The 13,225-nt window shown below is 41.5% G+C and overlaps 1 protein-coding gene across 1 annotated transcript; it reads right to left on the bottom strand.

Moving 5' to 3' along the window:
* Positions 1-294: 294 nt before the first annotated feature.
* LOC143609566 (uncharacterized) lies at positions 295-2,296 on the bottom strand. Its single transcript, XM_077084286.1, has 2 exons — positions 2,159-2,296; positions 295-1,616 (listed from the first exon to the last, which is right to left on the bottom strand). Exons 1-2 carry the CDS (start codon positions 2,267-2,269, stop codon positions 519-521), a joined length of 1,209 nt encoding a protein of 402 aa, XP_076940401.1. The 5' UTR covers positions 2,270-2,296; the 3' UTR covers positions 295-518.
* Between the last annotated feature and the right edge of the window lie 10,929 nt (positions 2,297-13,225).

Consider the following 13,225-nt stretch of genomic DNA (forward strand, 5'->3'; position numbering starts at 1 on the left):
GATGGGATTATTTATTTCCAACTTATTTAATGTGGTGTTTATTTAATTTTTTCATTTTTCCGACAGGCACACGTGCTACTTCTAGCCCAGATTCTGACTCAAACCGTCAAGAGACAGGCTCACAATTGGCCGTCACGCTAGGTTGAAAAGCCAGTATAAAGGTGAAGTAATTTGGAGATCATTTATTATGTGCTTCAAGTTACATTAAACAGTCAACTCACTCATAGAAATCTTGAAAATCAAACAAGCTAGAAATAGAAGATTCAACAAGGCAAACCCAAGTAACAAATCATTAAAAAATATATAAACAGAACTTTGAATAATTATTTTGTAACAAATCAGTCTCACATTCAAAATTTCCTAATATAACAGAAAGCCTGACTATATACACTACCACCCCACAAAGCCCATCAAGAAACCATATCAAAGTTGACTTTTCTCGGTCAAACGTCTCAGATATCATCTTTCAACAATAAAGCTTCAATCTTTACAAGAAACCCGCATTACCTGATACCCGGTTACCCACTTTCTCTTATGCAATTTCCCGGTAACAAGAACCTGTATTTATCAGCATTTTCAATAAGATGTGCAGGAAGATGAACAGCTGAATATGAATGCGGTATGGGCCCCATTTTCCCGATAATTTCTTTAAACGTGTATTCTTCCGGTAACATATCGAAAAGATCGGCCCCTTTGCAGATTACCTTCTGAACTCGGTTAGGGTTTAAGAATTTGTTGAACCTTATTCTATCAACATGACTATAAGCTTTCATCTTGAAAATAAACTCGCTGACGTGGCGAAAACAAAAGCTACAATGCCACCCTGCATCCGCCAAGATCGTGTCAGACTGTCGGTAATGCGCATAAGTCGTTTTTCCTGACTGGTACCGATGCACCGAAGCCCGCCAACTTTTGTTATCCAAAAGAAACTCAAACGAATATAAATAATTCTTTAACCGAAGATGAAGAACCGGAGGTATGTCATCACACCATCTTAGAAGATTAATCGTATGTCTACTTGGTATCTCATCAACATCCGACATGATCAACAAATCATCGTCTTGAATTCCTGCTTTCTTTAAAAGATAATCCAACGCGAGACGTTGATACGCTTCTTCAAAGAACGGGTTTTCCCCTTTACGAAACCGACCCGGGATTTGACCGTACGTTAATCTGGGCTCGACAAATTTGAACTTGTCTTTATGACTAGCAAACACGAGGGGTTTAGGCAACCCTGTGAACGTTGAGTTTGACTCGAGGAGCACAAACTCGGTAACATAAGGGTACAACTCGTGCCACCTAATGGTCAAAAGGTCAACTTCATTACTAAACAGAACAGCATCAAACAGGCGTCTTGGGAACTCACGAAACCCCCAACCGTGAAGCTTGCAGAGATTCTCCATTGACACGTTTTCGTGATAATAATGTGGGATTTCGTTGAACGGCTTTGGCGGTGACTCCCATAACGGTCGCAAAAAGTACGAGACTTTTTGACCGTGAACGTATAAACCGAGTATGATCATTGGGACCAGTATTAGAAAAAATACGATGGTTTTTAATTCAATCCCGCGTAGAATGCACCTTATTCTTGTTATTGCTGATGGTTTTCCTGAATCCTGCAAATCAAAATGTCCGTTTTCCGATTAGTAACTTTCGGATTAGTAACGATTTTCATCAAATTACAAAAAATACATAAAAAGTAATGATCTTTCTTTCTGATTCCTTGATTGATTCAGTATTTTGGTGAAAAAAAAAACATCTTTTTGGTGGGATTTTTGTCAAATGATTCTTTAACAAAAATAGAAGCTACAAAAAAGAACCCCAATTGTATTAAACCTAAGGTACTGATTATAAAATCATACATCACATCATCACAACTTATAACAAAAACATTAAGCCCTAATAATCATAAACAATTATTTGAAAAATTGAAAAAGTCAAAATTAAAAGAGGGCAAAAGCAACCCTTTACAATATCATCAACCAACACCAATTTAAAAAAAAAAAAAAAAAAAAAAAGCTTTTAAATTTACAATAAAAATCATCAAGAAAATTAAAACCCTAGACCCAAACAGGCAAACCCACAACGAAATCATCAAATCAAGACAAATAATTGAACACCCACAATGCAGAAATCAAAATCAAGATTGAAAAAATACCTGATCACAAATATCACCACCACATGAATCATCAGACTTTTTGGAGCAATAACGAGATCCACCTTCTGCCATGGCGTAAACTTTATCAAGAAATTTGGATAAAGTAAACATCTTTGGAATGGAATGGAATAGAATCTCAAAACCCTCAATTAATTGATTACAGATCTAAAGAAATGGAGGGTCAGAAGAATTAGATAAGCCCAGCAAAATAATATCAAGATTTGGTTTTGGTGTGTTATATATATGCAAAGAAACAAAAAACTCAAATGTGGAAGAGCATAGGGGATGTGGAAAAGGCTGTGATGAGGTGTTTTGTTAACAGATAGATGGATGGATGGATGGCAGTTGTGGATGGCCTCTACAAGGATGGGTTTTGTTTACTTCCTAAATACTTACTACGGTATTTATATCTTTTCATTTTTAAGATGTGGGGAGTTGTGAATTGACGAAAATACCCTTGGTGTGAGGGGACTTGGTACCACTCACCAAGTCCATGTATGTGGATGGGCACATGCATACTCATTCAAAGCAATTTGGGTAAGTTGTAGCATAAATAATCATTTAAAGCATTGTTGGGTAAGTTGTAGCATAGATAATGGACGAGAAAGGGTATGTTGTTTTAGTCATGAGATGTTGTTTTGGTATAAACATAGAAAGACTGATTTTGAAGAGACCTCTGTTTTAAAATTTAAAATTAAAATCTTAACGGTACGTTAGAACATAGAGCGTTTGGACTAAATTTAGACAAAGCTAAGAAAAGTCTGTGTTATCCATTAAAAGTTTTTAACTTTAATCCTACGGCTTCACAAAGTCCTATCCTTGACTACATCCACAGAAATGTGTGAGTCTTACCAATCATTCATAACCAGCTCATTTCATGTTAGTCTGGGTTTTCCACATTTATAATTGGTGTTTTTTTCTGGCTCATCCTCACATGTCCAAATAATCTCAATCTCCTCTCTTTAATCTTATATAATAAATTAGTCACCCCTAATTTGCTTGAAAACCCATTTTCTAGTCTAGTCTAATCTTGTGTGCCCATACATCCACCTTAACATTTGCATCTCTACTACCTCCATCTTACACGCTTAAGTCTTCTTCATGGCCCAGTAATATGTGCCGTATAACATAGTCGGTCGAATGACAACCCTATAAAATTTCTGTTTTCATTTAGTTTGGAAGATCTTGTCGTATAATACCCCCCGGGTGCTCTCCATCTCTACCAACCTACTAAACGTTGTGAGCTACATCATTATCTATGTATCTGCCGCTTAGAACAAACAATCCTAAATACTTGAACTTTGATGGCTGCAAAATCACTTGACCTCTGATGGTGACTTGGACGTCCTTTCTTCGTTCATATCGCTAAATTCACAGCAAAGGTACCCAGTCTGAGATTGACTAATTCTTAAACATTTGCTATCTAAGTTTCTCCCCACTACTCTAGTCTCGCATTAAGGTTTTGTTTATTCTCTATGATTAACACTATCTTGCCAACAAACATCATACACCATGAAATTGTCTTTTGATTGACTTTGACAACTTGTTCAGGACCAACAAAAAGAAGCAAACTCAACATAGACACTCTAGTGTAGGCCTACCTCGACAATGATTTTTTATGAGTTAATTGCAAATATGGTCCCTGTGGTGGTGCCCCAAACACAGGTTTCAACCCCGTGGTGTCATTTTTGCATATATGGCTCTGTGGTAAGCATTTTTTTGCAATCGGGCCCAGCCGTTAACTAACGACTGTTACATCCGTTAGTTTCAGGGGTATATCGTATATTCACCGTTAGTATAACCCCGGATCCATTTAACCCCCCACCTTCGCAACTTACAACCCTATATCAACCATCTCCTCTCTCGTTGTCGTCCCATCCGTGATTCCCTCCGTTTTTCATTGCCGTCGTCTCTAACAGTCATACCACACCTTCCTGATCAAACAGATGGCTTGAATTTTTGATGCAATCGTTAAAACACGTTTTTCACAGGTATCAAAATTCACATTTTTCACTTAACTTCAGTTTTAGGTTGACGCTCTATAATTGAGAGGATTTTGTTATTGCGTTTATAGCCTTAATTTGGCTGGATGTTAGCTTTGACCCCTTGGAACTTGAGTTGGCGGTTTTGGTGAAAACCCGACCATACCGAATCTACAATTTCCAGTTTCAAGCAGGTGGCCAGGATCAGATCGAGTAGGGTTTAAGTAGTTGGTGGTTTTGGTGTTTTGTATATTATTAACTTAACTAGTAATGACCTAGACTGGTAATCATGTATTTTGTATTATAGTAATTAGCACATTTTGTATCAACAACTAATGTATGCTTATGTATGCTTGTTTTTGCGATCGTAATCATGTATTTATCAGGTGCAATGTTGAATTAACTTATGTATGCTTGTTTTTGCGATTGTGACTGTATCTATGTATTAACAAATGCAGGTGCAATGTTGTATTAACAAATGAAACTAACTTGGTGTGATAGTGTAGGTATCTATGTATGCTTGTTTTTGTGTATATGAATTTGTTAAACTATGTGCATATGTATGCTTATATGTTGTATGCATAAGTAGATGTATGTATGACTGTATTAAGGAGTCATGTGCTTTGTTAGATTTTATTAGGTGTATGTATGTATAATTAGTATGTGTAAACAGTATGTATGTATAATTAGTATGTAGAATTAGATGCATGTGTTGACTTTGTAGAACAATAATAACAAACTAATTAGTTAAGGAATCAAGTGCTTACAATGTGTGTGTGTTTATTTATGCATCGGCATAGCAGTCATAGTTGACCTTAGAAAGTAAAACTATGTGTAGTGTGTATTGTATGGATTTGAATGTATATGCATGTATATGTGCACCTTGTGTTTCAACTGGTTAAGGTTGTGTAAAGTCAAAGTTCGACTTAGGGAAGTCAAACTATGTAAATCTTTGATTTCATGTCAATTTGGTTAATTTTACACAAATAATCATGGATTGTATTATCCTTGAATCCAAATACGCTGAGCATGACACAAGAATTTCGCTACACATTCTTTCCTCCATTTCACCGTCTCTCTCTTCTACCTCACCTTCTCTCTTTTCTAAAAACACCCTAGAATCTACTATTGGAGATGATCTTAGGTTTTAAAAACGTTTAATGTAGTATTTTGATGTGTTGATTTCAATATTTAGTTACTACTAATAAATGTTATTATGATGAATAATATTACTCGTTTTTAGTAGGAACAAAAGTGAGTAATGGGTAGAAAGGTCAAAATGAGAATGTTGAAAGTAGCCGAGTCCCGGAACCGCGTCGTTTTAAGGAGTAACTTGATTGACCGGGCTGGCTTAAGGGTCTTGTCTTTGAGAGAATGACAATAATACCCCTTTAATAATAATCATAGAATAAAATAGCCTAAAGTCAACCTCTTGTTTTTTATGAGGTCAACATATTGGGTTTATACTTTTATTCATAGTTGAGTTTGTCAAAAGGGGAGTTGATAACGACACATAAGCAACACCTCCACTTTTCGGTTTTATTCTTTTAAGTTAATATAATATACTTAAATTCTTGTTTTGAGAGTTGACATTGTCAATTACAATGCAATGTTGTTAGATTAACTTATATATCTTGTTATTAAAGCTTGTGTGTTGTCGTTTTGTGTGATACTTACAAGAATTCTAGGCTTATACAACTGATAGAACTAGCTAATAAACTCTTTGGTTCAGATGATCTATTTGTCAAGGAGCATTTAGCTCAACTGGTATTGGAAAGACAGTAATAGACTGAAGATTGTAAGGTCTGAAGTTTAAATTCGATCCCAGTAAGTTTTACTGCAATGGGCCTTCAGGCGACGGGTTTTCCATGAAAAATGTGATGGTGGACTCGGACTATGCAGTGCTGTTGATGATTATGGGAGTATGAGGTAAACTTTTGCCATTGAGTTGCCCCAGTAACTGGGCTTTATTCGTTGGTCGTGAAAGAAAAAATAAATGAATATTTAAACTATGATTAATTTTAGTTGAAAATATTTTTGTTGATAAGATAAGAAATTAAATCTGAAATTCATTCATATCTTGATTGGAAATTTGGAATTAGAATTAAGGATCTCAAAGACTTCATGAAAGTTGACTTAAGAAGTCATGGAATTTCTTCGATTTTGCTCAGTGGAGTGTTCCTGACTTCCTTCTCGTTTCATTTCCTAAATTATATAACATTTTAAAAATTAGATAAATAAGTTAATATCTAAAATATAAATATCTTGGGGAGATTTAATATTTTAAATTCAACTTTATATTATAAAGCCTGTGATGATGAATTGATAATTTCCAATTTAAAATAAATGTCAAATATGAACTTAAATACAAAACATTTAAAAGAGTTGGTGTCCTCATGTTAAACTTAAGTTTAAGTTTAGAAACCAAAGAAAGAGGGGTCCACATCTTCACATAGTGCAGAAAGTTTATTCGTAGATCGTGTTTTCTTGATGATACAAGATGAAACTCATAGAATTGAAGCTAGATGAGTGAGTGTTTAAAGAGGTAGAACCTAAAGGATGCATTAACTTCATATTTTGGCAATTTTTATTACACATCAAACGATTTACAATGATAACTATTTTTATAAAATCTTTGTTTGTTGAAGCTATATTGAAAAATGATTATAAACTAGTTTAAAGTGAGAGAAACTAATGGACGAAACAGGATCTTCTTTCTCAGCTACAATGGAAGCTCTCCGTTTAGATCTTTCTGTAGTTGGATTATCTGGAACAATATTCGTAGTGGTTCGAGTAGATGATAACTTTGTTTTAAATGACAGGGTAGATTTTATGTTAAGGATTATACAAAGGAGAAGTTATACCAGTTTTCTAGTCTAATGACTCTACCTACATGAAGCCTAACATATTAATCTTTTCACATATTCTTGACATAAGAGATTTATTGTTGTTGAACACTTTGTCGTTAAGGTTCTCCAAATTAACCAACACATGATCACGAGAATTGCTTGAATCACCTTCTTGTGGAAAGATAATATCACCATTTGTTTGGGAATGGCAAAAAGGTTTGCAATCGAGTTGCAAGCTGAGAAAAGAAACTTACACAAGGTTCATATGCCAATACAAGCCATGCAAAGACACAATTCATCATAAGAGTAGTAGTAATTTCTACCTCAACTGAGCAAGTTAAGCAAATGTTCAATTGACCACGACACCTATCTTCACCAACCAAATGATGTACCATTTTGAATGGGAGTTCTACACTAGATTCGCGCCCGTGAGATGTGGTCGAAAACTCTCCCAGGTCATCACCCATCCATACTCGTTTGTCCTTGCTATCTGATAGTAACATTGATTATTTACCTCACATCTACTTCTTTGTATTAAGTGCTGTGTTCCCAAGTTCATTTATGAAAAGAAAAGAAAGATCTGACCAAGAATGAGCAAAGGCGGGAGGGGGAAAACTCCCGCCAAAATGGGCCAGTCCGTATGATGGAGGATCTTTTGCGTGATACCTGACGAGGTAAAGACAAAAGATCTGACCAAGAATGCGACAGCTCACTGACAGCAGCGTGGCAGACAGCACGCCACAGCACTGTGACCAATAGCCGCCGCCTGCCCACCAACTCCTGCCAGACCACGTGCCTAGCCTGCAGTTGGTAGAAGACGAAGAGTGCACGGCACGCCTGCTCTGTGTCAGCCGCTACCTATCCACCACTCACAGGTAGGGCACGTGCATAGGTTACAGTTGGTAGCGTGTTGGGCCGGCTAAACCCCTTGGAAACCCACCTTCGGCTATAAAAGACAGCAAATGGTATTATCATTTCATCATCTACTATCTCGTATAACTTGCTTGATAATTGCTCTAATAGTATTCATATACTTTTATATTTAAAGAGCAATATAGACTGATTCTCACGCCGGAGGGTGGTCACAAGGAGGAACCCCCCCCCTTCTCAGTGACGAGCTCACGGTGTCTGTTTTGCAGGTTCCCTGAAGTACAACTTACTCTGCTGGACCTAACCTTCGAGGGAAACATTACTTAGCCCCCAGATTACTCATAATCTGCCCGGGGTCACTTAGTGTTTCTTCATTGGCGCCATCCGTGCATAAAGCTAGAACTACATCTTTCTCCAGTTTTTCAAAACTTCCAAGATGACTAGAGAAATTCCGGTAACCACAACCCCAGCCACTGGGGTAAACACCGGCAACACAATGTTTACAAACACTACCCCAGCCACCCAAGCTGGGGCAAGTGAAGTACATTTTACGAACACTACCCCAGTCACTCATGTAGGGGCAAGTGGAGTAAATATTCCACTGGGATTCACTGATGCCCAGCTGGAAAAACGAACTCGAGCCCCTCGCCAAACACTTGATCAAGTGAAGGCATGGGCCGAGGCACGTCAAAGAGAATTTCAGGCTGAGTTGGACGAACGCTTGCGTTCAGTCCAACAAGCTGAGGAATTCGGTAGTACTCGCCAGCACCTCAACATGAGTAGTGAGTACGAGTACTCAGACGACGAGAGGGAAGACTCCGACACCGACGCGAACCCTCGCCATAGGGCGAAAGGGAAGCGTAAGGAAACGGATCCCCAGCCAAAAAGGAATTTTGGGGAAGCATTCCAACCAGTCACGGAAAAAAGCCCGCGTGACTTCTCCAAGGCCTTTAGACCTACTGCCACAAACGCAGGAAGGTCAAAATTTGCAAGGGACATTGCAGAAGCAATCGCCCCGAGGAGTGCCAAACAAATGTCCAATATTGGCACATACGATGGCCTATCCGACCCAGATGACCATCTGAACAGGTTCATTGCGGGGGCAACCGTCAGTAACTGGACGGAACCCACGTGGTGCTACATGTTCCAGATGACTCTGGTAGGAGCAGCCAGAGCATGGTTCGACCGTTTACCGGTCCACCACATTTATGACTGGGCAGACTTCCAGAACAAGTTCAGTCAACAGTTTAGTCAACAGAGGAAGCACACTGAGGAGCAGTGGACGATCCTCAACTGTGTGAGAGAAGAGGATGAATCCTTACTGGACTTCATCACCCGCTTCAACTCCAAGAAGCTGAGTCTGGGCAACATCAGCGAAGACCTCGTTCGCGCCGCTTTCATTCAGGGCGCTGAGTACCCAGAACTTATCCGCACTCTGACAGGTAAAGACGGCATGCCATCCACATGGGATGCCATAATGACGGCAGCCAAACGCTTTGCCGAAACGGAGAAACAGCTGGGAAGAGATCTCCCCCAGAATACAAACCTCTACACACAGAGGACAAGGGAGAACAATGTGAGAACCGCCCGGCTAAACAAAAAGAGGCGGCAAGGTATTTGGCAGTCAAGGATAAACTTTGACACCCCCTCAAGCTCTCGCCCTCTGGTTGGCGGAAGGGACAACACGCACCCTTCGAACCGGAAAAACCGTTGGACGCCACTCACCAAGAGCGTCACGGAGATATTTGCCACGGAAAAACTGCCATGGCCAAAAGCCCCAGCGATCCGACAGAAACCCAATGCGGATCAAAGCAAGTCTTGTGACTTCCATGGGACAAAGGGCCATAGCACTGAGGAGTGCACATCCTTGAGGGACATCGTCGAGACATTCGTCAAGGATGGGAGGCTCGCACACCTCGTGGCATCTATCAAAAAGGGAGGAAGGAACGACAACAGGTACAGGGGTAACGGACGAAAGCCCGTCGACATCAGCATCAACATGGTTCATGGTAAGGTCAGAGGAAGAAAGAGACCGATGACCGAACCATGCGCATGGAAGGAAGCAGAAGTGCGCTTCCCGCGAGTGCCGGGAGGCCCAAACAAAGAAGGCCCCATTGTCATTAAAAGCCAGCTGGGGCACTACATCACCTCCCGCACCCTCGTTGACAATGGCGCATCGTCGACAGTGATGTACAGGCAGTTCTTCGACAAGCTAGACGATGAAGACAAGGAACGCCTGGAGACGGTCTACGCTTCAATGGAAGGGTTTGACGGCAGCATGAACACTCCCTTGGGCACCCTATCTTTCCCCGTCACTCTCACCGATGGGAATTATTCACGCACGGAGGATGTGGATTTTGTTGTAATGAAAAAACCACATCATACGTATGACATCCTATTCGGGAGAGACGGGATGGCAAGATTCAACGCCGTGGTATCCTCAGTCCACGGCATGATGGGATGGCCAACAACTGAAGGCGTAGCGATGATCACGGGCATTCCCCAGGTATGCATCGCATCTGTCTCCTCTAAACCCAAACCGAAGATGGCCAAACAAACCATCACTGAACCTGAAAAGTGGGCATTCAATGGGAAATATCCCGATCAGGCCGTTACCATTGGCCCGACAATTGTTGATCCAACACGCACCTTACTCAAGCGCTTACTGCAGCGAAACGCAGACATCTTCGCGTGGACACCAGCCGACATGACTGGTGTACCCCGGAGTAAGGCAGAGCATAAGCTCAAATGCGATCCGGCCGTTACGCCGATCGTACAAAAGCGCAGAGTAATGGGGCTCCGAGCAAACCAACGCGTGCAGAACCCAAGTCAAGGAACTCCTTGACGCGGGCATCGTGCGCGTTAGCAAATATCAAACATGGGTTGCAAATCCCGTAATGGTACCGAAGAATAACAAACAATGGCGCATGTGCATAGATTTCAAAGATTTGAATAAAGCATGCCCCAAAGATTGTTATCCGTTGCCAGAAATTGATCTCAAGGTGGATTCGGTGGCACCATTTCGCCTTAAATGCTTCTGGATGCGTATAAGGGGTACCATCAAATCCACATGGCTGTAGATGACCAGGACAAAACCGCCTTCGGACGCCCGATGGCACATTTTGTTATAAAATGATGCCATTCGGACTTAAGAACGCGGGGTCCACGTACCAACGACTAATGGACAAAGAGTTTCACGCCCAAATTGGGAGAAACTTGGAAGTCTATATGGATGATTTGGTCATCAAAAGCCCCGAGCCAGAGGCGATGTTGAAAGACATTGACGAAACTTTCAACACGCTCAGAAAGATAAACATGAAGCTCAACCGAGCAAGTGTTCATTTGGGGTGGAAGAAGGGAAGTTCTTGGGAGTCATTATTACTAAAGATGGCTTCAGAGCGAACCCTGAAAAGGTCGAAGCCATTGTCAAAATGGAATCACCTACCACCATAAAACAGGCTCAAACACTGAATGGACGACTAGTCGCGCTTAACCGCTTTTTGGCAAACCATGCGGATAGGTCGTTCCCTTTTGTGTCAACGCTAAGAAATTGTTTAAAGAAAACGCACTTCCGCTGGACACCAGAAGCGGAAGCAGCTTTTCAGGAGATTCGATCACGCCTGATCGAACTCCCAACACTCACAGCACCACAAGCGGGGGAGGAGTTAATCCTATACCTCTCCGCAACAGATAGAGCAACCGGGGCAGTCCTGCTTGTAGAACGAAAAGGCATCCAGATGCCAATCTATTATGTTAGCCGCGTGCTGGCAGACGCGGAAACCCGGTACTCTACCCTGGAAAAACTAGTCTTGGCACTTATACACGCTTCACGCAGGTTGAGACGATATTTCCAGGGTCACCCAATCACTATTCTCACCAACTTCAAACTCTCAAATGTTCTAGGCAAACCCGAGTTATCGGGACGTCTAGCCAAATGGGCAATTGAATTGGGAGAATATGCGATTCAATACAAGCCGAGACCAGCCATTAAAGGCCAGGTCCTGGCTGATTTTATTGCAGAAGTCCCCGCTTCACGGGAGAAAGAGTGTCAGGAGGAGGTTCAACCCTCCCCAGCACACGAAATCAATGAGGTCTGGCGACTCTACACTGATGGAGCAGCTAGTAACGAGGGTTCAGGCGCAGGGTTAAAATTAACAAATCCAGCAGGCCAGGAATATACTTACGCTATTCGGCTGGATTTTCCAAGTACGAATAACGAAGCTGAATATGAAGCATTCCTGGCCGGATTGAGGATTGCGCGTAAAATGGGTGTAAAAAATTTGGAAGCCCATGTAGATTCCATGCTAGTGGCAAACCAAATAAACGGGACGTACACGGCTGTGAACGACACAATGGCCCTGTACCTTGCCCAGGCCAAAGCCATCATGCGCGATTTTAATGATTGTAAAGTGATACACGTCAAGCGCAGCGAAAACAAATCTGCGGATGCGTTAAGCAAGCTTGCATCACTGGCCTTCACCCACTTGGGAAAGGACATCCGCGTTGAACTCCTCGAAACACCATCAGTCCCGCACAAGGAAATTTGTGTCATCCAAACCGGTACAGAAACATGGATGACCCCAATAATAAAATACCTTGAAGCAGGAACGTTACCAGAGTCAAAGTCACAGGCAAGAAAACTACGCTGTAAAGCACTGAATTATCAGCTGGTCAATGACACCCTTTACAGACGTAACTTTCTTGGCCCATTGTTAAGATGCGTGGACAACCAAGATGCTGACTACCTCCTAAGGGAGGTTCACGAAGGCATCTGTGGAGTACACGCAGGCCCCCGCGCTGTGGTAGCCAAGCTAAACAACGCGGGATACTTCTGGCCGGGGATGCATATGGACGCGTTGGCATACATCAGAAAATGCAGATCTTGCCAGCTTTACGCACCCAACACGCATCGCCCGAAAAATGAACTTGTTCCTGTCACTTCCTCGTGGCCATTTCAGAAGTGGGCCATTGACGTGACAGGCCCATTTCCTACAGCAGCTGGGAATGTTCAGTTCCTAGTGGTAGCCATTGACTACTTCACCAAATGGATAGAAGCGAAACCTTTAGCCCAAACAACCGCAAAGCATATCAAAAAATTCATTTGGGAATTTATTATTTGTCGTTTTGGACTTCCACAGAATTTGGTAAGCGATAATGGCACCAACTTTGCTGACAAGAAGCTACAGCAGTGGCTGAAAGAACTTCAAATCACCCACACCTTTACCTCAGTGGCACACCCGCAAGGTAACGGTGAGGTGGAAAGAGCAAATAAGAGCATCGTCGAAGGCATAAAGAGAAGACTCTTGGAACATAGATCCGGTTGGGTGGACGAGCTTCCACACGTCCTTTGGGCAAACAGAACGCTG

Source organism: Bidens hawaiensis, unplaced genomic scaffold, assembly GCF_021521415.1.
Source record: "Bidens hawaiensis isolate Kalapana, Puna unplaced genomic scaffold, B.hawaiensis_p1.1 tig00004833_1, whole genome shotgun sequence".
Classification (NCBI taxonomy): Eukaryota; Viridiplantae; Streptophyta; class Magnoliopsida; order Asterales; family Asteraceae; genus Bidens; species Bidens hawaiensis.